General features: G+C 33.5%; 3 protein-coding genes across 4 annotated transcripts; all 3 read right to left on the bottom strand.

Moving 5' to 3' along the window:
* Window positions 1-2,546: 2,546 nt before the first annotated feature.
* Window positions 2,547-5,021, bottom strand: LOC144562196 (putative polyol transporter 4). Its single transcript, XM_078311367.1, has 2 exons — window positions 4,826-5,021; window positions 2,547-4,007 (listed from the first exon to the last, which is right to left on the bottom strand). Exons 1-2 carry the CDS (start codon window positions 4,893-4,895, stop codon window positions 2,629-2,631), a joined length of 1,449 nt encoding a protein of 482 aa, XP_078167493.1. The 5' UTR covers window positions 4,896-5,021; the 3' UTR covers window positions 2,547-2,628.
* An 8,836-nt stretch (window positions 5,022-13,857) lies between these two features.
* On the bottom strand, window positions 13,858-15,772 carry LOC144561389 (protein translation factor SUI1 homolog). The gene is made up of 4 exons (XM_078310356.1): window positions 15,470-15,772; window positions 15,336-15,389; window positions 14,207-14,305; window positions 13,858-13,968 (listed from the first exon to the last, which is right to left on the bottom strand). The coding sequence occupies exons 1-4, from the start codon at window positions 15,770-15,772 to the stop codon at window positions 13,858-13,860; spliced, it is 567 nt and encodes a 188-aa protein (XP_078166482.1).
* A 7,134-nt stretch (window positions 15,773-22,906) lies between these two features.
* On the bottom strand, window positions 22,907-26,987 carry LOC144562351 (cold-responsive protein kinase 1-like). Of its 2 annotated transcripts, none has more exons than XM_078311565.1 (6): window positions 26,866-26,987; window positions 26,659-26,762; window positions 24,835-25,045; window positions 24,487-24,724; window positions 23,938-24,091; window positions 22,907-23,433 (listed from the first exon to the last, which is right to left on the bottom strand). In XM_078311565.1, the coding sequence occupies exons 1-6, from the start codon at window positions 26,915-26,917 to the stop codon at window positions 23,101-23,103; spliced, it is 1,092 nt and encodes a 363-aa protein (XP_078167691.1). In that variant the 5' UTR covers window positions 26,918-26,987; the 3' UTR covers window positions 22,907-23,100. The 2 variants fall into 2 exon arrangements, with proteins under 2 accessions (XP_078167691.1, XP_078167692.1); XM_078311566.1 differs by having other exon boundaries at window positions 23,938-24,028.
* Window positions 26,988-27,961: the final 974 nt, after the last annotated feature.

The following is a 27,961-nucleotide window of genomic DNA, read 5'->3' as shown; positions in this document are numbered from 1 at the left end:
TATAATTGATCATTCAGTAACTCTTTTCATATGGCTTTATGGGTCATGTTTCGAAACAAAATAATAATAGCGAACAATCTCATTAAAAAAAATATAGACCATCTGTTACAATCTCACAGATGGTCTATATATTTTTAATGTTACAGTCTTACACATGATCTATATATTTTTAATGAGCTATATATTTTTAATGAGATTGTTCGCTATCATTATTTTGTTTTATTTATTTACCGTTTAAGTTGTAAATTTTAATACTTAAATCCTTCAATTTTTATTCAATGCAATAAAGATAGGGGCTTGATTTTTGTATTTTGTTTTATTTGAAAGAACTTTTAGAATTGCAAGATTTCTGAAAGTATCACCTGTGTTGGAGATAATTAACATCTGGCCGCATATGTATTTGCGATCTCCAACTGCATAAAAGTTGACTATGCGGATACTGTTTAGTTTAGATATTAACCAAAATCAAATACAATTCACTTAAAATATTTTATTTATTAACAAAAAAAATCAGATTTGGATCCTGATTCCAGTATAAAACCGAAATCCAGTTCTTATTAATCCTCATCCAGACTCCATTGTCTAATTAAGTTAATTTGCGAAGTTATCCCAGGACGCCAGCCTCTTTTATAGGCGCTTCAGAGCAATGTTTCTCTTTGGGATAAGGCTAAGGTGTTATGGGTTGCATAGCGACCTACGGTGCTACAGCTCAATATTTGAGTTTTCAAAATTCAAACGGTCGATCCGAACCGTTCATCTTGTTCTCTATATTAATGTATTTGGAGACCAAATTTTACATTTTTTGAAAAAAATTTACTATTTTTTTAGATAGGTAGAAAATCAGTTGATCTAAAAAATTCTGCACCATTCAGATATTTGATTTTCTACCTATCTAAAAAAATAGTAAATTTTTTTCAAAAAATGTAAAATTTGGTCTCCAAACACATATTAATATGGAGAACAAGATGAACAGCTCAGATCAACCGTTTGAATTTTAAAAATTTAAATATTGAGCCGTAACACCGTAGGTCGCTATGCAACCCATAGCACCTTAGTCTTACCCTTCTCTTTGTTTGGAATTGTAGGACAAATGCATTGATTATATGTACCGGAATCATCATGTTGTCTTCTTTTGGTTTGAAATTGGGCTGATAGATTTTGGGCCACGCACAGACCCACTAGTTATTTTGACTTGGGCCAACGAAATTTATAGAATGTTTGTCTAAAGAAACATGAATTTGCTTTACTCAAGAAAACAAATCATCGAGCAAACCGATCCATAAAAATTTTCTCATTTTTTTCTATTTTGAAAATACAATACCATACATTTTGAAAATATCACACCATATCTAATTCGAATGTTCTCTTTCGCATATATAAGTCCATATAAAAATTTACATATGCAGCCGCATACTGTATATACAGTATGACACCTTCTGCATACTGCATCAAAATCACATTTTATAACATTGATTAGCATTATACACATGGTGGGAGATCCAATACTTGGAGACACGAAGCATAAAAGAACTTGGAAAAACTGCAGATCGATTACACCAACGGCTAAATCAGCCGTTGTATTGTATAGATACTTTATTCAGAGTTCATTTGTTTTGTACATTGTAAAATAGTGAAATATATCAATAAATCAATTAATTCATTAAATTAGATAAAATTGCAAACCTGTCATAGATTTTGAACAGGATAAAACTTAAAAGAAGAGTGATTATGCTGAGTCAAACCATTGCCAAATTCTTTTGACTGTTACGATATCTAATTCTAATTTTTTTCCACAAACATAAATAAAAGAAAGAAGAATAAATTTTAGAACAATTTAGGGAGACATGCTTATATGTACATTTACATAATGTATATACCATGTAAAGAAAGAAAAATAAAAGATTAATCCTTCAGTTTATCATTCTCTCTCGAGTGAGGCTAGGGGACTATGCATAGTGCAAATTAGTTTGTGCTATGATTAATATTTTTATTTTTAAACTTCAAACAATTGATCTAAATACTTTAACATGATCTCCATTTGGAAATGTACTTGTAAATTAAATTTTGCATTTTTTACTATTTTTTTTAGATAAGTTAGTGATTTTCTATCTATCTAAACAAATTTTAAAGAATTTTAAAAAATACAAAATTTTGTGAACAATTGCATTTTTTTTATGGTCATTTTTGTATGAAAATCAAATTGAATAATTTAGATCGACTATTTAAATATTGAAAACAAAATATAAATCAATAATACGGACTAATTCGCAATATGCTTAGTACCATTGCCTCACTCTTCTCTCTCTCTCTCTATACATTATTAATGAGATACTAAATACACAGAATGAAAACTTGAGTTATATTTAGTTTTAATTATACATCTTTCTTTCTCTACTACCAGAAAATAGAACCCAACTACATGAGAGAGAAGAAATACTAGCCTATTTTCCATTTTATTTCCTGAGATCTTAATTTTTTTTTTCCTTTTCTTTGCCCTATTTCTAACCAAACAGAATTTAAAATTAAGTGGAATACACTTTAATGACCCAAAATCTGAAGTGCACTAGAAGATAAACAAAACCAAAGAAATAACACTTTCTTAAATCTTAAGACTAGATATAGAAATTCTCAAGCTTTTGTTTTAGTCTCCTGTTCTGTTTTAACAGATTCTACATCTGCTTGATCCAGTTTCTCTCTTCCTCTAAGTGCCATCTCGATCTCTTCTAATGTCTTCCCTTTCGTCTCTGGTACACACACCGTAACAAATACCACAGCTACAGCTGATATACCTGAGAAAAGAAAGAACACTCCAGCCACCGACATAGCTCGCGAAAGAGATAGAAACGACATGGAAACTAAACCGCTACTAACCCTTGCTCCGACCCCGCCAAGAGCCGATGCCTTGGCTCTAAGTCTTAGTGAAAAAATCTCTGATGAAAGAACCCAACAAATGGGACCTAAGCCGATTGAAAAGAACGCGACGTTGCTGCAAACCGCAAAAATGGCAAGGCCTATACCGAAATCCTGCATGCCCGATTCTGACAGATGCTTTTGCAAAGCAAGTGCCATCCCAAGCATAGCCAAACAAACTGTCATGCCAATTGTGCTAACATACAACAGTACCTTTCTTCCAACCTTATCAATAAAAAAGATTGCGACTAATATAAAAACCGTCTTCGTAAAACCAACCCCAACCGTAGTCGCAAGAATTTTCTTCTCAGACTTGATACCAGCATTTTTTAAAATTGTGGGGCTGTAATACACAGTTGCATCAATACCTGTGATCTGTTGAAAGATCATGATACCGCAACCTGCAGCCAACATGCGGCGCACAGCAGGAGATGGGAATAAAATTTCCCGGTACGAAGACTGGTTTTTGTAACCCGAGTTAACACAGGCTGCCTCTTGGATATCCTTTAGTCTTTGTTCGACATCTTCGGCCTTTCCACCCACTTTAACAAGCACTGATCGAGCCTCTTCTATTCTGTTTTGCATTACGAGCCACCTAGGTGATTCAGGTATCACGGGAAAAGTGATGGCGATAAAAAATGCAGGGAGAATCCCGACCCCGAGCATTATCCTCCAGTTAATATGCTGGGGTAAACCCGAAAACGCATAGTTCGATATGTATCCGAGTAGAATTCCAATATTGATACAAATTTCAGGCACTGCAACGAGGGTTCCTCGTGTAGCAGCTGGGGAGAACTCTGCTATATAAACAGCTGAGGTCGATAAACCAAAACCGATACCAATTCCGGTTATAAGCCGGCCGAGCATTAAAATAGTAAATGATGGTGCGAAGGTCATCACGACTGCTCCGGCTTGGAAAACGAGCGCTCCAATACCCATAGTCCATTTCCGACCAATTGAATCCGATGTCGGGCCACCGATTAAGCCGCCGATGATCGAGACAATGCTCAAACAACCAACAAATATTTCTTGTTGAACTTCTGTGATATCGAGGTCTCTTTTTACATAGATGATTGCTCCGCTCATTACTCCTATATCTGTGAAAAAAAATTAAAAGAACTTCTATGCGTTAAGTGATCTTGTTACAACTATATAATTGGCAAATAATACAAGGCGCCATATATATATGTATGTGCATATTTGTATCTTTTGTTGTAATTATTAGCATGCATAATTCGTTTATTAAAATTAAATGGAGAAAATCGAGATTTTCCACTTAATTATACACACAGAACTCCCAAGAAGAATATTATTTCTATATATGCTGAACTTTATGTATATATTCTCAATTTTACAATTCGGAAGTATGAATGATCCATTTTGAGTCATGTGCACCTACAACTGTTAAATATCAAAGAGATAATTAATAAAGAGTTAGGCTGGGGTGCTATGGATAGCATAGTGGCCTCTATGCTACGGCTCAATATTCGAGTTTTCAAAATCCAAACGGTCGATCCGAACCGTTCATCTTATTCTCCATATTAATATCTGCTTGGAGACCAAATTTTACATTTTTCTGATTTTTTTTACTATTTATTAAGTATTTTACAAAATTGTTGATCCAACGGTGGCTGCACAAAACAGTAAAACCGTTGGATTAGCGATTTTCAAAGTGGCTTAATAAATAGTAAAAAAATTCAGAAAATTATAAAATTTGATCTCCAAGCAGATATTAATATGGAGAATAAGATGAACGGTTCGGATCGACCGTTTGAATTTTGAAAACTCAAATATTGAGCCGTAGCATAGAGGCCACTATGCTATCCATAGCACCCCGCCTAACTCATTAATAAGTGTGTGTGTGTACGCGCGCATATACTGAAAGAATAACAATAATATAATATATAGACTGTACCGTAGCCAAGGAGAACGAAATTAAGCGAAGCAAAAATAGCACAAAAGTACACGATTTTCTGATGCATCATTCTCCGAATATCGCCTTAAAACGACCAACACTTCAAATTTTAAAGGACAATAATGATCTCTTAAACAAAATATAGGATAAAGGATTTTTCTTTTTATCTTTGAGTCTTTGCAATAGTTTACAGACTCGTGCAAAATAGAGACCATGCTGGTTGATATTTATAGGGAAAATAGGGCCCATTGTGGTTGCAATCAAGTTTGCGTACGGTCAAACAAATTGATGAGCATATATATATAAGTGGGACAGGTGTTAGAGCTATATATTGTGGCAATTGGTCCCAATAATACTTGAACCGGGTCGAAACCTACACAAATTAAGTTCTGGTGAATAAGTAGATCCGATAATAGCAGAGGCGGACCCAGCAGCCGAGCCAGACTTTCAAGTTATGGGAGTCAATCATATAGAATTTTTCTACTACGAATGGGGTCAAATTTACATATTTACACCATTTTACTCAAAACTACATATAATATTGTGTATAATTATAAAAATTTTGAAATTAAATGGGGTCAATTGACCCCCATACCTTCAATATCCCTCCGCCTCTGGGCGGACCCACATGGTCTCAAGGAACAGCTGTTCTCTTTGGATTTTGAATTTTAGTGGAGATCGGAACGTTCTGATCGAGTTTGTTCTTCTCTGAAAAAAAATTTGCCCTCTGAATGTTTAATTTGTAAGCCGGGTTAAATTAGAGTTAAAATTAAAATATATTTTTTAAATTATGATTGGTAATTAGAATTACAAGTTAAAGAATTAGAAATTACAAATCAGAGTATTAGAAAGTATAAGTTAAAGCATTGTTTTTTTATTGAGTATCTAATTATTTAATGAGTTTAAATTCAATTAGCTATTTAAATTCGATTTGATATTTTTTTTAACTCTCTGATGAAAATAGTTTCGTCTGTTCGTTCTGACAATAAAAAATGTTTTAATTATTTTTTATCGTTTACTTTTGTTACATTGAGAAGAAAATTAGTGTACAACCAGGGGCGGGCCAAGAAATAGAATAAGGCGAGACAAAATTTTCAGGGTAAAATATAATTGTTTAATTATTTTAAATACAAACCTATTTCTATAAAGTTTTCTAAAAGGATATATGATAAAAATAAGAGTGAGTCTATGGTACTATGCATATTACGATTTGTTACCGTGCTACGGCTCTATATTCGAATTTTCAAATCCTAACGGTCGATCTGAACCGTTCATCTTGTTCTCCATATTAATATGTGTTTGGAGACCAAATTTTGCATTTTTTGAAATTTTTTTACTATTTGTTTAAATTTATTGAAAATCACTGTTTTTGGATGGTCCAGAATTTTCAGATCAAGTGATTTTCTAAATATCTAAAAAAATAGTAAACAATTTTCAAAAAATGTAAAATTTGGTCTCCAAACACATATTAATATGGAGAACAAGATGAACGGTTCGGATCGACCGTTAGGATTTGAAAACTCGAATATAGAGCCGTAGCACGGTAACAACCCGTGATATGCATAGTACCATAGACTCACTCTAAAAATAATATACTTTTTTTTTTAAAATCATACAAGTCACAAGTGTCTCAGAACTCTACTGGTTCGAAATGAGATCTGATGCTCTTTAAATCTCTACTAGTTGCTGCTATTTTCTCTTTCTCGTCTTTCTTTCTTTTCTTTTTTAAAGAGAGAGAGAAAAAAGATAGGAGAGTTCTGCTTTTTCTTTGGGTACATTTGAGTGACACAGGAATAGCGCTAACTCAGGAATAGCTATTATTCATAGTGAGATATTCTCAACACAACGGGGCTGTTCGGCAACACCCCTTAATCCTAGTTAGGATTAAGTCCTAAGGAAGCTTAAGGAACCGGTGTTCGGTAAGCTAAAGGAAGGGGCAACGGATTAAAGAAGCTAAAGGAGGGGGGGATAATACCTTAAGGAATGGGCAGTGGATTAAGATCCGGGCAAAAGGAGGCTAAAGGAGGTAAACTTAATCCGTGCTAAGGAACCGGTGTTCGGCGTGATTAAGCGGCTAAGGAAACTAAAGGAGGCTCCTTTAGCCTTAAGGAGGCTTAATCCCATCTAGCCGAACAGCCCCAACACGTTTGGGTAAAAAAAAAACGCTATTCTTAACAAAGGAATAGCTCAGATTAGCTGCTATTCCTATGAAATGTTGGGTTAGCGGCTCTTCCGAATCCATAAATAGCTGTTATTTCAAGCTATTCCTTAATTCATCCAAACGTACCCGGAGAAAAGCAGTGGATATTGGTCCTACTGACTCCTCCCCTGTATGCAATCAATTAGTACTTTAGTTATATATGGTTCAATTTTTTTTCTCTAATAGCATTATGAAGACTAAGCCCGGCAGGATATACACATGTACGAATAAATTATTCAGTCACAAGCAAATAAATTATCTTGGTCAAATAAAATAAGCTAAATGATCATATCATGATATGTTTTAACTTTTAATTACACTTAAATTCAACCATATCTAAGTTATATATATCCGTATTTAACTAGGATATTTTATTGTTGTCTTCTAGATTCTTAAATTCCCATTTTATTGCATTAGCTAATTTAGTTTGAAAATCGTAATAATATATTGCGTTTTGAACCTTTATATTATTTATCAAATTCAGACTAAATTTGCGCATTTAATTCAAGTAAATGTTCAACAAATAGGCGCCTCTTTTAAAATTTATATGCAATTTTCATAAAAATCATCAGATTCAAAAATAATTTTTGTTGGATGAAATACATACATACATACATACATACATACATACATACATGAGGAGGGTTCAAATGCCTCCATTTTTTGTGCCTCCACCATGCCTCCATTTTTAAAACTCCAATAATTCAAAATTTAAACCTTAAAAGTCAAAATAAAACCATTGGATATGATCTACATCATTTTATCTACGCACGTGTAAAAAATTATGACATTTCAATTTTATTTGGGTAGTCATCAAGAGCTTGTAAAAAACGTACTAATGTGGATAATTTCTAGACGTTTATTTTTGAACTTATTGATTAACATAAAAATAAAATTAAAATGTAATAATTTTTTATGAGCACATAGAGAAAATAATATAGATCACATCTAACAGTTTTATTTTAACTTTTAAGTTTTAAACTTTGAGTTATTAAAATTTTCAAAAATGGAGGCATGATGGAGGCACCAAAAATGGAGGCATTTGAACCCTCCTCATATATATATATATAGAGAGAGAGCTAGGCTACGGTGAGTTGCGAAGTAAAATGACTATTTTACTTCACGCTCATATTTTGCGATTTTAAAGTTCAAAACGTCGATCCAAACCATTCATCTTGTTCTTCATATTGAAATGTGCTTGGAGACCAAATTTTACATTTTTTGAAATTTTTTTACTATTTATTAAGCAATTTTGAAAGTCGCTGATCTGATGGTCCAGAAAATTTTACTGTTTTTTACTGTTCACAGCAAAACAGCAATTTTAAAAAATGCTTAATAAATAGTAAAAAAATTCCAAAAAATGTAAAATTTGGTCTCCAAGCACATTTCAATATGGATTAAATATCTAAATGTTCGGATCGGTAATTTGGACTTTCAAAATAAAAATACAGCGTGAAGTAGAAACGCATTTTACTTCTCAACTCACCGTAGACTACCTCTATATATATATATATATATATATATATATAGTCAGGCTATGATGCATTGCAATGTATAGTCCCTCTTATACATTGGACTACAAATCGTTGGTTTTTATTTTCAAATAACGGTTCCAAACTGTTCAATTTGATATCCATATTAAAATGTGATTGGAGACCAAATTTTACATTTTTTAGAAATTGTTTGCTATTTTTTTAGAATTTTTGAAAATCACTATTTTTCTGTAGTTCAGAAATATGAAAAACAATGGTTTTCAAAAATTCTTAAAAAGTAGTAAATAATTTTCAAAAAAATATAAAATTTGGTCTCCAATCACATTTCAATATGGAGAACATGTTGAGCTCTTTAGATTAACTGTTTGTACTTCAAATCTAATGATTTATAGTCCAATGTACAAGAGGGATTATACATTGCAATGTACCATAGCCCAACTATATATATATATATGGAATATGCTAGCATGCTATGCATAGCATAGAGGGCCTCCATGCAACGGCTCAATATTCGACTTTTCAAAATTCTAATGGTCGATCCGAACCGTTCATCTTGTTCTCCATATTAATATGTGTTTGGAGACCAAATTTTACATTTTTTGGAATTTTTTTACTATTTTTTTAGATTTATTGAAAATCGCTGTTTTTGTTATGGTCCAGATTTGTTGAAAACATCGATTTTCAATAAATCTAAAAAAATAGTAAAAGAATTCCAAAAAATGTAAAATTTGGTCTCCAAACACATATTAATATGAAGAACAAGATGAACGGTTCGGATCGACCGTTAGGATTTGAAAAGTTGAATATTGAGCCGTTGCATGGAGGCCCTCTATGCTATGCATAGCATGCTAGCATATTCCACATATATATATATATCAGATTCAACTGGCAGATTTATGTATGAAAGTCCAATGGTCCACTGATAAAAAGTTTGGATCGGACTTTCGGATTGTTTATCAATTAACATCCATTAACAGTTTAAGGACCCAACTCATCCTGTGGGTCCCGCAAACAGCGACCCATTAATAATGGACAAACTGATAAGTAAAGATCCTAGGCTGCATTAGCGCCGCATATATTGTGCATTGGAATCTTTGGTTCATACGGAGAAAAAAGCCATATGGATGGATATACATGGAAATATCAAGAATATAGACAAAATTTGATTATTAAAATTGAGAAAGGATAATATACAGACAGCCATTTAATTCATTATGAGCATTAGAGATATGTTGATAGTCAATTTATTTTGATAAGTAGAATAATTTATGTTTAATTACTTAAAATTATAAATTATAGTTATAGGGTATGTTCTTTATCATTTATATAGATTGTATATAAAATTTAATGTAATTTTAAATATTAAACAGATAACACTATGTTTGTTTTTCAAACTGCTTGACAGATGATTAATTATGTTTTTAAAGTGTACTAAATTTAATATACAAATAATTAAATCGTAGAGAAATATTAAAATTTATAATATTTGATGTGAAATTATTGTGTCATTAATCACAATTGTGAAAGAAAAATATCATGTATAATATATAATGAGATTATTCTAAATGAATCATGCTGAATGTATTATCAATTTTTGCATATATACTTCTATAACAACTAGTTTTTTTTTTATTATTATGAATAAACTAATAGGTTAGAGAGAATGACATATTGTAGTTTATACTTCTTCTTTTTTGTCTTAGTATAACATTAAGCTTATGATGATCCCCTTTTTTTTTAAGGTACTCTTTGAGCCAAAATTTTTATTTATACCATACTCATAAAAAGGTAAATCAAAAAACCATGTTTTGGGAGAATTTTGAAAAATGCCAAGGCCGTCAAGTCAATCTGTGGTTTCATTCCTGAGGGGACCCCAGATTGACTTGACGGCTCTCCAAAAATTTAAAAATGCACTGTAATATTAAATATATTTAGGTTTTTAAGGACCCTTCAAATCAATGTGCATCTCCTAAAAAATGAGGCTACATATTAATTTAGAAGCCCTAGTATTTTTCGAAATCCCTATAACTCGGAGTGTTTTTTTTTTTTTTTTTTTGATATGGTATAAATAAAAATTTCGGCTCCTTGAGTCCCGTTAAGCAAGCAAATTTTCTTAGGATGAGCGAGTCCCATTTGAGCACGTGATTCTCCATCAATTATAATTATAGAGACTCGTTCACCAATAACGCAATATCTTGTAATCTTCAATCACCAATTAACTCCTAGTATTAGCTAGACGTTAATTGGTTCACATTTCACCTATCGCTAATATTACTAGCAGTTTATTGTTTATTTTACGTGGTTCATACTTCCAATCAAATATGGTTCACACCTTTTTAAAGAGTTAGGCTGGGGTGCTATGGATAGCATAGTGGCCTCCCGTGCTACGGCTCAATATTCGAGTTTTCAAAATCCAAACGGTCGATCCGAACCGTTCATCTTATTCTCCATATTAATATCTGCTTGGAGACCAAATTTTACATTTTTCTGAATTTTTTTACTATTTATTAAGTATTTTACAAAATTGTTGATCCAACGGTGGCTGCACAAAACAGTAAAACCGTTGGATTAGCGATTTTCAAAGTGGCTTAATAAATAGTAAAAAAATTCAGAAAATTATAAAATTTGGTCTCCAAGCAGATATTAATATGGAGAATAAGATGAACGGTTCGGATCGACCGTTTGGATCTTGAAAACTTGAATATTGAGCCGTAGCACGGGAGGCCACTATGCTATCCATAGCAACCCAGCCTAACTCCTTTTTAAATTAACAAACCAATCAGTATTAGTGAGCTTTATATATACAGTGACAAAAATATCTCACGTGCGTGACCTTTGGTATATGATGTCTCCATCGTGAAATTTTTTATGCACAGAAATTATAAAATTTAGACAGATAAAAAAATAGATAAAAAGAATGTCTTGTTTCTATTAAATATAGTAAGATCAGATTTAATAAATCTGATTCATTTTTTTTTTTTTTTTTAAATTGTGCACAGAGGGAAACAAAAATTTATGGATTATAAACAGTGATTCCGACCCATAAAGTGATTGATTTTTTACAGTACAAAATTCTTTGTAAGTATTGATTTTCGACAGATACAAAGGATTTTGTACCGCATAAAATGATCAATCCCTTTATAGATCGGAATCACTATTCACGATTCATTCACTAACTGGTTGATTTTTTACGACAGCAAACCCTCGTATCTGTATCCGTAGATACAGAGAGTTTTGTGCCACATAAAATTAATCCCTTTATGAATCAGAATCACTGTTCATCATCTATTTTTTTTTATTTTTGTTACTATATTTGATAAAAACAAGGTACTCTTTCTAATTTTGCGTCTAAATTTTATAATTTTTATGAATAAAAAATTTCCTCTCCACCAACGTGTTTCTCTACACTAAAGAATAGATCAATTAATGACAAACACCAGGACATCTAGTGGTTCTCCTCCAGAAGACTTTTATGTCTTTTACAGTAGTCGTATTCTCCAAAATTAATATTCTTACGTGTCAAAGAAAGGGACCGAGGGAGGGAGAAAGAATGAATTAATGACAATGTTTTTCTCCTAAATCATTAATGTTTTTCTCCTTAATTATTTAGTGTCTTTTCAGTTTTGAAGGAGGAAAAATAAGGGATGTCTGCTTAGTATTTTTTCATAGTAAACTTAGGATTAAGCGCGTGGTTTTATTCTGTTAGGATATGTTTGGTTGAATTGAGAATATGCTATTTTTGAGGTTAGGTTATTCGGAATAGCATATTCGGTGTTTGGTTGGATTAGAATAGCTAGAATAGTGAATCCAATTCTTTTGTCTTATTAGAATATGTTATTCCTAAGGGTTATGAAATTAATTATTCTAGTAAGACAAATAGTAGTTATTTTTAATTTGGCTATTCTAACTAGTCTTGTTTTGCAATCAAACATACCCTTTTAATTGTTAAATCCCAATGATCAACTTTTCTGATAAATGTCATTAATTTATTTATTTGTAACTTAATGTAAATAAAGTTCGAAGTTCTAAGTAGAGATTATTGCGTCATCGTGAAAAGGCTAAAAAAACAGCTATAGTTAGCTATTTAAAATCCTGATTAAAGTTAGTTTCTGTTCAAAAGGTAGGCACCAGTTATTAATTCATCCGTTGAAATTGATGAATATCAAGAAAAGTATTCAGTTGTTCATGTAAATCGTATAAAAAGAAAAATTACGAAAATCAATTCAAGGTAACCCCATTCAGTATTTGAAATTTTAAAAGTAACAATTGAAGGTCATCAAATTTATGAAAGCACATTTGATAGTAATTTAGGCGGATCAAATGAGAAAATTATCTCTAATTAGCAGGGCCAATTAGTAAAACTTAAAATCACTGAAATATAAAAACTTGAAACTTTTTCTTACAGTGGCGTTTCTTGAATACATATTATAAAATCATCTTTAGTTAGGAGGGCCAGTTTGTAAAACATTATACCTTCTTTCAACTGAATCTAACTCTACATCAAGTTTTTTTTTAAAGAAATAATGACATCTATCAGAAAAATTGATCACTATTTAACTATTTAACTATTTATTGAAGGACATGGATGCAAAATTTTCCCTTTAATCAGCGGCCCAACATAGAACCCCTGTTTCTATTTTTAACCAAACAGATACTAAATACAGTCGTTTCAAACAAAATAACACTGATAGATGACCACTATTCAACAAAAATCCAGATACATTCTCCAGTTCGTGGAAAATAAAAGTAAATTTAAGCATCTTGACATTTTCACAGCATCCATAAAAAAAAGGGAAAAGATGTATTAATGCAGATTTTCCAGGGTGCTTGAAAATGAAAGTATATAAGAATGGTAAATTACTATTTTGATGATGAAAGCACCAAGAATAGAGTGGAAAAAACGTGCCGTGTCGTATCGTGCTATGATTAACACGCCATGAGTAAAATATCAAGGATAATCACGATACACGAATGGTCACGCCCAGTGGCGTAGCCAAGAATTTTGCCAGGGATAGGCGAACACATATGAAAGAATATATATAGTTGCAAAAAATAAAAATTTCAGCATAACAAAAAATACAATATCAACCAATTACCCTATGTTGTTTGTCTTTGCATTTCTCCATTAATTACCCCGTGTTGAAATTTTTTATTTCCAGATTAGCAACCCAAGCTATGTAGAGCATGAACATCAAATTAAGTTGTTATCATGCAATATTTACTTACCTATGTGCATCGAAAGTAATTTCTTTAATCAAATGAACAACATGATAAAAAGTGGGAAAATCAGGAAAACTTCTTTAATCCAGTGAAGAGTGTGTACATGCCACTCCAAATAATTACTGGAAGTTGGTAATTGCATCGAGAATTATCATTCCACTTGGTATCCAATCCTTCATTAACAAACAATTCGAATTTGGTAGAGAACCAGTTTCCCCCAAATTACAACCCTAGATTGAACATCAACAAATTCACTAATAGAAACGAACACAACAATAAGATCAAGCAATACTTTCTTATTTAATCTTAAAAGACGACATGAACAAGCCATCAAAGGGTCTAAAAGGCACCTTTAGTCTTACAAAATACTCCAAAAGCAACAAGCATAAAAACCCCACACTTAGTTCCAAATACAAACGGAAGGCTATCTCTGCCCAAACTTACAATAATTAATATATAGTATAGTACTGATGCGCAATACTCAAAAACTTTGCCGGCAAACAGTAGAGAGCTAGCACTTAGAAACCGTGAAGTATATAGTATGTGCTCTTTCTTCACAATACCAGCCTATCATTTGCAAAAAAAATTATCAGCATTCCATATACAAATTAGACCACACAAGTATATAGGGGTGTTCAAACGGTTCGGTTTATTTGGTTTTAAACCGAACCGAGAAAATTCGGTTTAAATGGTTCGGTTTTTCGGTTTAAATGGATCGGTTTTTCGGTTTAAATGGATCGGTTCGGTTCGTTTTTTCATGTAATTCGGTTTATCTTGTTCGGTTCTTAAAATTTTGAAATCGGTTGAACCGAACCGACCGGTTCTCTTTAATAAGACTGCATATTCTTTTCCCATCTCCCAACTCTTTTTTTTTTTCTTTTCCCTGTCTCCCGACTCCTCTTTTTTTTTTCTTTCTCCCTCCCCTTCTTTCTTCTTCAAACCTAATGTCTGCTCCACTATTCTCTGCTCTCTTCAACGGAAAACTCTTCTGGCAGCGTAGAGATCGTCGGATGACTTTGCTTGTTTCCACAAAGTTGTTCTCGTCTGGAAATATCTCCGCCTATTCTCTGATTTCGACTAAGAAGTTGATTTTGAGGGTTCGTCGTTCTAATTAATACCAAAATTGAGCTATGGAGCTCATTCTTCTCCTATTCCTCATGATCTGTACTAGATCTGATTCAAATTTGCTGTTGATTTTCTTGCTTGAGTCATTTAATTTGGGAGTGGCTCAAATTAATTTCCTTTTGAGGTTTTTTGCCGCATTTCTTAGTTGTATACTTTGAATTACTGTTAAATGCCTTGTAAAGCAAAATTTTCTAATTATAAGGTTTTTGCTTGGTGTATTGAGTTTTGATTTTTGAGAAAATTCGGTTCAACCGATCATACCGAAGTTTAAATCGGTTTAAATGGTTCGGTTTTAATTTGGTTTGCTATTTTAGTTCGGTCGGTTCGGTTGGATTTTAAAATTTCGGTTTTAAGTTCAGTTTGGTTATTTTAGTTCAGTTTAAACCGAACCGACCGTTTGAACACCCCTACAAGTATACATACTGGAAATGACAGAATAAAAAGATGCTTGTCTGGTTAAGGTATGAAGTACCTGAATGAGGAAGTTGGAGACGTTTTTATGCTGATCACCTCGCAGTTGTATCACCTATATACAACCTTGCAGTTGTAAACTATTTTATATTTATATTTATATATTTATGTTTATAAAGAACAAAAATATGGTACCTGGCCCATCTCAGGGTCCTGGACCACGGTACTGTTGCAACAGAACTCCTTCTTAAGGTCTTTGAGGATTTTGTTGTAGGAGATGTCTTTCTTGAGGCCCTGCACGGTGCTTAGGCTCTTGTGGCCATTCCTCTGTTGGATGCATATGTGCGCGTAATCCTTTGTTCCTGCCCCTGCTTCCTCAGCATTTGCCTCAGCAAACGGATCTGCACCAAACACTGGGAAAATCAGGAAAATTTCTTTAATCCAGTGAAGAGTGTTAACATGCCACTCCAAATAATTACTGGAATTTGGTAATGACATCGAGAATTATCATTCCACTTGGTACCCAATCCTTCAGGAAAATTTCTTTAATCCAGTGAAGAGTGTTAACATGCCACTCCAAATAATTACTGGAATTTGGTAATGGCATCGAGAATTATCATTCCACTTGGTACCCAATCCTTCATTAACAGACAATTCGAATTTGGTAGAGAACCAGTTTTCCCCAAATTACAACCCTAGATTGAACAATTTTTCCTCAAAATTAACATACAAATTCCATAAATAAACTGAAGGGCCGTTTTACATACCAGTTTATCCCCGATCGATAGAGAGAAGAGTGAGGTTAGGGTTTATCTCCGATCGATTGAGAAGAGTGCGGCGTTAGAGTTTATCTCCGAGGATTTGGTAGAGAAAACCAAGAGGCTAGGGTTGGCCGCGGTCGATCGATCTGGAAGAGGATGCGATTTGGTTACTGGAGAATTTGGAAAAGAGGAATGCTCGGATTACTTGGAGAGTAGAGGGGGAAGAGTCGTAGAGAGAAGAAACCATGGCAGAGCGAAGCCGCGATTTCACGAATCCGTATCCTCTCCGGTCTTGCAGAGGATCACTTTACGATTTGAGATTAAATTTCAACCGGTTTGGTATTCGGGTTGCACGCACTATTTTTTGGCTTTGAGATTGGTGACAAGTTAAAAAGAACGGTTTAGATCTAGTAATTGTAAAAGATTCCCTTATCAGGTATTGGAGAGGATGTGAATTCCAATTTCACTCGGGATGAAGCGAAGAGACTGCAAATTGGCAGTTCTATTCTCCTAACGGGCTGGGAAACAACTAGGCCCAGGGCGGATCTATGAGGGCTCAGGGTAAGCAAGTGCTTATCCTGAATTTGAAATTTGTTATAGAATTAGTACTAATTTTTTTCTGTGTCTTCTTCTAATTTGATGGAGTGCCTATTCCTGATCTAAAAATATTGATTCAGTCACTATTTTGAGAAAAATAATCTGATTTAAAACAAATACTTTTGCTTTGACCAATTGATTGTAGAACAGAAATTATAAAGAGAAAAAGAGAAACTAAAGAAGACAATTCTGATCATGGGACCCATTAATTTATTATATACGACATTTAACTTTTCAGATTTCAAATTTCAAATTACTTGGGCTCACCGAAAGCCCAAATATTTAGTGTCTATGTGTGCATGTTGTCCATGTGTCTACCTTCCTGTTGGCATTCCATTTTATATATTTCATCTTATATATTCCTCGAAAGCCCAATTGGCATTCCACAGTATACTGTTATACATGTATATATTCACAAAAATCCCAATTGGCATTCCAGTCAAATATTTACTCTGAGTCACTGTGAGATGATGGTATATAATTGATATTTTGGTTCGGTTTCTATTATTGACAAAAAAAATATTTTCTTTGCTTCTTAAATGTTATTTTATTTGGTCAAGTATGTAACATTATTTGTTGTGTAATATTGGAATTTACAATTTAACCCTATTAATTTTGCAATTTACTTATAATTTTTGTATGCTTTTATTGTATAATAAAAGTGAGACATTTATTTCGAATATAGTATTGTACCTGATAAGTTAATAAGTTTGAATCCGATTAGCTATTTGAATCCAATTAGCGTCCTACCCTGATAAAAATTCTGAATCCGCCCCTGATTGGACCACAAGTAGGCATACTTAAATTCAGGGGTAGGCAAACTTTTCAAGGCTCACTAGAAAACCTGATCCAATTTTTTTTTCCAGGGGTAGGCAAGCTGCCTACCCTTGATGAACAGTAGCTCCACCCCTGGTCACGCCATGACCAAACGTGCCTCGGGTGACCATTTAATCATAATTTAAATTAGTTTATTCAAGATTCACCATTTAATCAATATATGATTGTCCTAGTTACACGCAGTGTTTTTAAATGCGGTTTTGTTCATGCATGCGGAAGGCCACTGCATACCGCATATGCGGATTTTCATGCGGATTTATATATGCGGATCAATTTTAAAATAAAAATTCACGTATATATATATGGCAAAGGCTTCTATGGACATAAGGATCTATTTGTAAAATGAACATATTTTTATTTTCAAAATTCAAACAGTCGATCCGAACCATTCATCTTATTCTCCATATTAATATGTGCTTGGAGACCAAATTTTACATTTTTCTGATTTTTTTTACTATTTATTAAGATGGGTACAAAAAATATCAAATTCAGACCATTGAATCCGCATGGAAAACCGCATGGCCGCATGGAAAATTCCGCATGACCGCATATTCGGACCGCATATGCGGCCGCATGGTCAAAACTGCATGGAAAACCGCATGGGCATTCTGAGCACGGCTGCCGACCGCATACGCATATGCGGCCCATGCGGCCGCATTTTAAAACACTGGTTACACGTGACTTGCATAACCACATGCCGTACCATGCCAAAGTTTCAAAAGATGATCATGGCATGAGACACACGAATCGCGACACGTAACTGACACGCATGTCATGCCGTTCCGTGACAGAGACAACTCCGTTGTGCCATTTTTCCCACTAGCCAAGAATGTCCAATTCCAAATGACGAACCTGTTAGATATGTGTTCTAAAAGTTATCTTATGTTGATTACTTTTACATGTTATGTTTATGAATTGGATGCTACATGCATTTTGTTCCATGAAATTTATGTTTATCTTTAGAAGTGTTCAAGAAGATGCACTTGATATTGATCCATAGAACTCTAAATAATAACAAACATAAATCTCTAAAATGTTCACAAACTTGGTTATTAGCATGGAACACTAATATACCATGATAAGTTTGTCATGTTGATTAAAGTACATTGTAGTTCTATAAATGTTAATAAAGATTTATCATTTAATAACATGAGTATATGAAATGTTTCATATATTAAACAGACTCAACAAATGAAAATATTATATAGGTTATGTTAGTGTCATTAATATTTTCATTGTGTCTAAGAATTCTAAAATATGAGATGTATTTCTTTTTCACATGAGAAATATATAATGTAATTAGTATTAAAAGCTACTTATCATAAGTGGTGATAAAAATATTAGTTTCTTATATATAACTTGTGCGGGAGAAAATTATATGTCAATAGTATAATTGCCCCTCATTTATAATGAGTGATGATATTTTATGGGCATCTTGGTAAAGTAGAATTATAATGCATGCAATATAACTGAAGTGTAGTTATATATTTATAATTTACTTAAGAGACCAAGAAACGAATATATAATACAAAGATGACACAGTCCGACTTTGTATAATATTCATAATATCATGTGGCAAGGAATAGACATAAGTGATGTTAATTATAGCATTACTTTAAGTAATCGTGTATTATAAAAATGTACTTTACATCTGTGTCATTTGGGTAACTATAATGTATAGCTAGTACCGCTTATAATTTATGGTAATAAAATATTTTATGCCATTGTCTGTTGGGGTTTTTGACGATTCAAACCCATTGATTTAGCTTAAGGTACGGAAAGAGTAAAACAAAAATTTTTACATCTACCTTAAGCTACGGATTAAATGAATCAGGAAGATCCATTTAATCCTATTTACATATCTACTCCATAATTGATTTTCTAAAGCTTTAAATCTATTTATCAATTAAATAGATTAATATAACATGTTTATACCTTGTTTCCAAATCACAGTTGGAATGCAGACCGAGTGAGAAGAGCTACACCAGGGAAGGAATCGACTCGGAGTATCACACGTGTGATACCTCTATCGGTTATCCACCAGGACTAACCGGAGAGCAGTTTATTTCTTCTGCCAGAAATACCGTAAATCGCGAAATTCTGCAGAAATACTATTCACCAAAAAGGGACAGATTAAATATATTTAAGACTCCAAGTTATTCCATTTCACTTAAAAGCAAAACAAGAAATACCGCAGAGTTTGCAAAAATATATTTTTCCGAATCTCGTAATAAACGAAACCGGAGAAGAGAGAAAAAACCGATTAACGAAGTAATCAGATTAACACGTGAATTAGTAAGTTTTCTCTCTACCCTCACCCTCTATTTATAGTGTTTTGAGGAGGTTCGCAAAAGACCAAAATACCCCTCAAAACAAATCTATTTACCAAAATACCTTGACACCTCATGCTTTAATATGTGAAATGACCAAAATACCCCTTCCACACTCTTCTCCATGCTTCTACACCCTAAGGTGTCATGCAAGGTGGCATAGGTGTGAAATGACCATTTTGCCCCTGGCCCATTAAGGCATAAATAGTAAAAGGCTTTGATTTTGGGCTTTTAATTTTAATTAAGGCTTTGATTATTTTTGGGCTTTTAAACCAATAATTCAAATCCATAATTAACAAATTAAAATTCAAATCAAATATATATAATTGTCATATACAATTATATTTCTTTTCGGTTGTTGTTCGGTAACTTTTATACAACGTAACGTGTACGTTTATAAATTAACCGTTGTTTCTGCTTGTCATTCTAAATGACATTTATAATTTAATTATATCACGTATAATTAATTATAACCATCTTAATATTAATTATAATCAATTTATAATTAATCAGTAAGATTCTCCGAGTAGCTCCTATATGGTGTGACCCAATAGGATCTATGTTATGTTGGTAAACAGAGTTAAAACTGTTTTAACTTCTATAATCATGAGTGGTATCTGGCAACACATCATGACCATCCAATTACACAGATGATGCTGTACTGTACAATATCACGATCCAGTAAACTATTTACTTGTGTCTGTTCTTCTGTCTCATAGCTATCAGATCAGTTTCAAGGTAGATGTGTGTCATCTTTGCTAACTGAATCTTTTCTTGATCTTGAGTAGATTATCAAATATAATTACTCTTGTAATTATACCGCATGCAGATAATCTAACTCTACCAAGGGGCCCAGTGATGTTATAGCTCGTATAAAATACGAGGGACAAATAGTACTTTTGGTAGACTATCACTTCCTCAGCTAAGCTATACATATGGGAATGCTACCGTTAGGACTGCTTTTTACGGACAGCGGTGGATAACAATCACACATACACATTTCTCAGTGGGAACGATAAATACCTCATACTGTAGAACGTGATACTGAATGAAAACATAAATGACACGAACACAATTCTATTTAATGTCTCATTCGGGGTCTGTCAAATACCATGTTCCTAGAACATGTATCTATGTGATTAAAATGACATCTCGTGTCAAGTGGTTTGTAAAACTTAACCATCTTTTAATCCACATACTAACCTTATAGCGGTAATTAGTGTTCCTGCTAATTACCTTGGTCAGTGACCTTTTAAGAGTATATATCATCTATATTATGGAGTTTCACAATTTCAGTAATGAACTCGAAATGATCCATAAATGCAATAATACTCAAGGCAACAAAATGATATAAACATTCAATTCATGAACAAAGCTTTATATAATCAATTATCGTATTATTGACTTCTAGATTATTACACTAACATTGTCAACATGACATAGATCCCACATGGTCACACCAATAAGAAATTGATTAGAAAGGCTAGCTCCTATATTTATTTAACATGTATGACATGACTAATAAATGAGTTTCTCTACTTAAACATGAGATAAATAATTATCTCATAATTATGAGATGTTTGAATTTAATTAAATGATTAATGAAATTCAAATATCGGAAAGAGATCAAAATGGAAGAAGCTTTGTAAGACACAAAAGAGAGTTTTTGTGTGCAGCAAAGAGTTCTGTATTTCCGCCATGATTTCTGTGAACAGAACTTAAAATAGGCATATCTTATCAACCATAACCCTGATTTTAGTGTTCTACGACTTTTCGGAAAGCTTGCCACAAGATCTACAGTTTGATATAAAATGGACTGTAGGTTATGTCACATGTGGGTATGCCTAGATCGCACACGGTATCGTGCAGTGTGCTGTTGGGCCAGAATCGACTAATTTTGGCCCATATTAATTATAGAAATCGTGGGGAACATGGCAGAATGTGGGGGAACGTGTCTAGGTCGGTGGAAGCACCTCTAAACAACATGTAGGCTATAAAAGGAGGTCCTTACTGCTTAGGGTTTCATCCCATTTATCTCTCATCTTTCTAAGAGAGCCGAAACTTTGTCTCTCTCTCATTTGATCTCTCTCATGTGTTGAGAAGCCACAAACCCTAAACTCAAGATCTTCCATTAGAGAATAGAGATTAAGGAGAGATTGAAATAGTACTATCTAGCAAGAGGAAACTTCAATTTATAATTAATTTCTTGGGGGGATGCCGTGGAGGGCTTCTACTTTGAAGTCTCAATTTGGTGCAAGACATTCTAGGTGGCCGTTTCGACAAACGAAAGTATCCAAGAGATTTAGAAGAGAGTACAACTTCTCTCTACTTACCAAATTGACATTTGTTAGAGGTATATCCAAATCTTCTTTTGTAGATAGATTTATGATGGATGAATGAGTAGATGATCATTCATGCATATGAATTGCTTTAATATAATTAGTATAATAAAGTAGATCCGTAGATGCTTAAAAAGAGGTTAAACAAAATTTTAATTTTACCGACTCGCCGCATCATGAAATCCTTTAGAACCTATGCAATGCAGTGTTGGACATGAAAGTACCCAAAAAAAATGAAAAATTAATAAACACCCCCTTTAATTTGGCAAATTATGCCGCCATCCTAACATCTTTGAGAAAAAACCTCCTGGTCCATCTTTCCCTGTTCGGGCCGTAATATCCTACTTTCTCAGAGGCGCAACTTCTCATCAATTAAGTCTGTTTACTTAAAGTATTGCTGCTAAATTTAGATTGTAGCTTATCTGTTTGAAGTTATATATTCCTCTTTCAAATTAAGAAGTATAATGACTGACTCTTTGCTCTAGTAGTAGATACTTCATTTCATTTGATTGTTTGTTTGATTATGCTATGCATTTGTTAGTTTTCTTAAAGCTACAACTTTTTGTAAATTCAGAATACATGCAATTAAGTTGTTTCTCGAAAATTGTACACATACCAATCACCCTTATGCTACAGTAAATTATTTTATACTATGTACCAGATCAACTGCACAGCCTTATTTCTACCTTATTTGATCTATGCTAGCTTGCCTGCTAGCATGCAAGTCTCGATGTTGCCTTCTCCATGCATGATTGTGCAGTTTTTACCATGAACAATACTAAACATCAAAATATACAACAGAAAAGGGAATATGTAATAACATTTCTAGTCTTCTACACTGAGCATCATATAGCATGATTAATTCTCCAATTCCTTCCATGAACTATTCTTCGAATATGGCTTGATCATTTGAATTAGGTTGCTGCCATTTTAACGGATTCTGAAACCCTTAAGAAGAAATCTCATCTAGGGCTGATTTGACTTTGGGTGAAAGAAGAAGAGCTCATCGGTGGCCAAACGGCACTACTTCTCATGACCATAGAACTCGAAGCACCTTCAGCCTCATTTCGTATCATATCATGAATGGAACATGCGGACTTGAGTTCCTTTTCGTCCAGTTTAATTGGTCTCGAAAGCATCTCCACCACTTGCGGCATAAATGGTCTTTTACTAGCTGCACCTTGCGTGCAAAAAAGACCTACTTTTGTGTATCGTAACACTTCCTCTTCTGGGTAATCTTTTAGTTTTGGATCAACCAGATCAAGAAGCCTTTGTTTCTCGTAAAGATGCCATGCCTGTGAAAATGAAAATTTTGTAAAGGTAGCATTTATAGTCTATAAATTAATCATGCATTTTAGATTAATTGCATAAGTTCTGTGTTATATAGATGAATTCTGTAAGTCCAAGCAAAAATATTAGTCTCTGGAACATTAAACTATGTTTTCTTTTCTGGCATTTAATTAGTCACAATAAAAAAAAATGAAATTTGCTTGACCCTGATTTTTACTTTTTAAAAAAAAATTAAATTTTGCTGTGGCTTGAGCAATCAAGAATATGAATGATTAACAGAAATGCAAGGAATTCTCATGATTAAAATAACTTTGTCAAACTGCCACCTCAGTGTTTCCTAAGTACTTCACAACACACATTCATTCACCATGTATTTGGCATCCAACATATTGTCATAGTTTCTTTTGGATCGAGCACAAAGTTTCATGGAGTATATATCTTTTATAGCTTTTTTGATGGTTTAAAAATTTATACAATCTTTCATTTACATCCTCTAAAATTTAACTAACCAGTTGCACGAGAAACATCTCTGAGTTGACAATATTGTGCGACTGTGAAATTCTTTTTCCGCTTATTACTTCGAGAAGAAGTACTCCGAAGCTGTAAACATCAGCCTTCTTGGTTAACTGTCCACGAACAGCATATTCTGGTGCCAAATAACCACTGCATGCATTTTTTATTTTATACAGAGTTAGAAAGTTAAATGAGCTGTAGTATCAAGTATCAACTGAAATCAATAACTTTCCTCTCTATAATTTGACAACATAAAGAAATTGATAGTTCTAGTTGGCGGGAGGATGTCAAGAAAGAATGAATCTTGTATTATTCTTGTGTATTTGATTACATGATATGATAGTTATTTATAAACTAATCAATCTCTCTATAATGTACTATAACAAATCCATTGGTCACTTGACACCTGTCCACTATCCTTACCGACCTACAGATTTAATATCTCTAACAGAAATTGCTGATCAAAATTATACTAGCCAGTGGCCACATATGGTTTCATACTTTCATTTCTGAAAAAACCAAAATTTAGTCAAGTGAGAACTTACTATGTGCCAACAACGCGTGTGCTTATATGAGTGATGTTATCAGGAAAAAGCTTGGCAAGACCAAAATCTCCTATTTTTGGAATAAAATTTTGGTCAAGTAAAATATTACTTGCTTTAATGTCCCTGTGCACAATAGGCGGTTCAAGTTCTTCATGCAAATAGCTGAGGCCGCATGCAGTTCCTTTACAAATTGCAGATCTTAAACCCCAGCTTAGGTTTATTTCTCCATTGTTTGAACCTAAAAAATGAAAAACATGGCTACATGTTTATGCTTTGAGTAATTACAATATATAATTTTCAAGAGCAAACGACATGAAAAAGAGAAGGGAAAATTAATTAAACTGGTACCTAGCATGACTCGGTCGAGACTGTTATTTGCTACATATGGGTAAATCAAAATTTGAGCGCCCCTTTGAATACAACAACCAAGCAGCATAACAAGGTTAGTGTGTTTCACATTAGCAATGCTCTCTATCTCAGTCATAAATTCCTTTGCACCTTGTTCTGACTTGCTAGATAGCACCTTTGCAGCGATGTGGGTCCCATCTTTCAGTTTTCCCTAAATAAAATCAGGGACTTACAGATCCATGATCACTACCAATACAGTACAATAAAATCATTTGTATTTCATAATTTTTTATAAGTATTTATATCTTTTAGCTGCCCTTATAATTTTTTTTTAAGGTTGGTGACTTAAGTGCCTAATAATAATTTTATTGATAAAAAACTTATTTACAATGGATCAAATGACCGTAATTCCTAGATCTACTCTTTTATTCTCATAAAATTCTCTAAACTATTCTAATATTCTAATCCTCTCTTAATCACTCTAATACCTTAATCCTCATCTCGCTCCACGACCAAATCTATTCACCGTCGTGCTCCAATCAAGATGTCGATCACCCTAATACTTTAATTGCCATCTCGCTCCACGACCAGATCCGCTTCTTCGATTGCCGCCGTGCTCCGACGACAACCGGATGTACTCACCGTTGCACTTCAATCGAAATGAGGACTCTACGTTCCGAACTCCAACGATACCACACTCTTAGCTTCGATCGACTTCGATCAGCTCCGGTTCCTCCCCTCTCCCTCATTCTCCTCCTTTTTTGAGGAGGTAGAAGTGAGAAAGAAGAAGGTTGTTGTGTCAGAGATGAGGACTATAAGGAGTGAAAAGGATAAAATTGGATGGAGGGAGAGGGGGGAGGGGGTGGCAGTTGTCAAAACCCTAGGTTTTGAATTGCCTTTTGAATCACCAAAATTCATTGAAACAGCGAACCTTGTAAAATAAAATTACACTACATTATCTTATTTATCTTATTTATATACTAATACACTAGGTATGCAAATTATGGTGCTATGTATGGATCAATAAGTGTTCTCTCTCGAAATCTATATTCTTAGGATTCAAACATCCGTATCTAAGTCATTCTACAAAATCTGTACACTCAAAATTTTGTAGGGCATTTATTTATTTTTATAATTTTGTTTAGCTTGAAATGAAGACCAAAATTCGTTCGATTTTAATCAAACAATACAATGCAATTTGAATTTGTAGGTCTTCAAAATTCGTGAAAAATTAAGACTAACGGTTTGGATTAAGTGCCATAGTATGGCATCATTGTAATTGTAGTCAATCCACCAATTTGGTATTGAACAGCTTGCTATATATGACATCTAGAATTCTAGATGGTGTTTGATTGAGGCATAACTTGAACTGGTTTAACTATTGAGAGAGTTAAATAAAAAAGAGAAGGGGAAAAAAGAAAAAGAAATAGTCACTAACACGGACTCAACATGCGGAATAAACTTAAGTTTAAGTCAACTTAAATCAGCCTAACTATTCCGCGTTTGACCACTTAACTGAGGCCTAAATTTCTTATTTTACAGTTTAGTCCTGAACTAAACCCTAAACTGATAATCTAGCTAGCTTACCAGTAACAGGTCGTAATCCTCTTAAATCGGCCTAACTATTCCACGTTTGACCACTTAACTGAGGCCTAAATTTCTTATTTTACAGTTTAGTCCTCAACTATACATGCATGGAACTAAAATCTAGCTAGCTTACCAGTAACAGGTCGTAATCCTTAATTTTAAGAAATTCTAGCCAAACAGCTGGCAATGTGGTCAGTAAACCTTAATTTCAAAAAATGGAGGTTAAGTTATTAGTACCTTGTATACGATTCCAAATCCCCCTTGACCCAATTTGTTACTTGGATCGAAGTTATCTGTCGCCGCTTTTATCTCATTGTACGAGAAAATTCTAACATTCTTCACTGCAGCAAAGAAGAAAGTTGAAAAAAGGCACTCATACCAGTTTGAAATTAAAAGGAAAAAAAGAAATGTGGTATCGAAGTATATTGGCTATTGATCACTTACCATCGAAATCTTGTTTAGATTTGGAGATATCATCAGTACAGCACCACCTCATAACCAAAGAATTCCACTAGTGATGAACTGAAGTCGTATGAAATATATGTGAACTAAAGAACTTGGCGTCTAATCTCTTTTTTTTGTCTTTTCTGAAAACCTGATAGATGCTATCAGGGTGACTAATCTCGAAAGGAAGAAATATATAACCATCATCAATTTTTGTGAACAGTTGGCTGTCAAAAATGCAGACTGATGTATTGAAATGAAAGAAAAGGTGCCGTCCTGGAATTCGTATCCTCTGCATTAACTCAAAAAGAATATGTATATGGACCGTCAGATTAGCTAAGCTAAGATTCGTGTGGATTAAGTCCGCACTTATATTAAAAACCCTACATTATAGACGGAGGTTAGATAAACTCTATTTATAAAGATGCTCTTTTGAGTTAATGCAGACGATGCGGACTCGCTGTCCCGAGTACAATTTGTTTTTAGAAGTAGAAAAAATCGATATATATTGATGGGTTTTATTTTTCTTCAAAATAGTAAGACATCGGATTCAGGATTTCGGTTAGGCACAAGTACAATATTTTTTTTTCTGTTGATAAATGAGAGCTTTGTTCAAAAGAAAAAAAAAAATCAGAGGAGGGTAGTAAATCTTCTTTTAATTCTGATAAAACAATGAAATTTTTGAACAGAGTAGCAAATCAGACATTGTCTTTTTCTTTCTTTTGGACTGACCTTATTTTTCACGCATTTTTTTTCGACTACATCATAAATTAAATTCAAATAAACACAAGTATAAATTATCACTAAGTCAAAAGAAAAAATTGAATCAAGAAGTAAATATTTGCCAATTCCGACACCTCTTTGGATCCACCATTGATCTGAATCAATGATTTGGTCCACTGTTATTTACACCTCCACACTGCCAACCACATATATTATGTTCCCATCTTGATCTCTCTTGGTCTGAATTAATAGTTCAGTCCTCTGATGAGAAGGAATAAAGAAAGAATAGTTCGGTCAAACCCACTCCCCTCTCCTTTCCTTTATGAAATTTTTGTGTAATCAGTCATGTAAATGCATGACAAAAGGTGAACTA

The sequence above is a fragment of the Carex rostrata genome, chromosome 11, assembly GCF_964058835.1.
Source record: "Carex rostrata chromosome 11, lpCarRost1.2, whole genome shotgun sequence".
In the NCBI taxonomy this organism is placed as follows: domain Eukaryota; kingdom Viridiplantae; phylum Streptophyta; class Magnoliopsida; order Poales; family Cyperaceae; genus Carex; species Carex rostrata.
This window is presented reverse-complemented; position numbering and strand designations above follow the sequence as displayed.

Excerpts from the sequence above, each read along its gene's own strand:
- LOC144562351 (XM_078311565.1), bottom strand. The coding sequence starts at position 26,917 with ATGAGGTGGTGCTGTACTGATGATATCTCCAAATCTAAACAAGATTTC. Across the intron at positions 24,092-24,486 it reads ACACGCGTTGTTGGCACATA|TGGTTATTTGGCACCAGAAT; the intron begins GTAAGTTCTCAC and ends AAATGCATGCAG. Across the intron at positions 23,434-23,937 it reads AGATGTTTCTCGTGCAACTG|GCATGGCATCTTTACGAGAA; the intron begins GTTAGTTAAATT and ends TCATTTTCACAG.
- LOC144561389 (XM_078310356.1), bottom strand. The coding sequence starts at position 15,772 with ATGTCATTACCAAATTCCAGTAATTATTTGGAGTGGCATGTTAACACT. Across the intron at positions 15,390-15,469 it reads AGGACCCTGAGATGGGCCAG|GTGATACAACTGCGAGGTGA; the intron begins GTACCATATTTT and ends GGTTGTATATAG. Across the intron at positions 13,969-14,206 it reads TTTTTGAGTATTGCGCATCA|GGTTGTAATTTGGGGGAAAC; the intron begins GTACTATACTAT and ends TGTTCAATCTAG.
- LOC144562196 (XM_078311367.1), bottom strand. The coding sequence starts at position 4,895 with ATGATGCATCAGAAAATCGTGTACTTTTGTGCTATTTTTGCTTCGCTT. Across the intron at positions 4,008-4,825 it reads TTTCGTTCTCCTTGGCTACG|ATATAGGAGTAATGAGCGGA; the intron begins GTACAGTCTATA and ends TTTTTTTCACAG.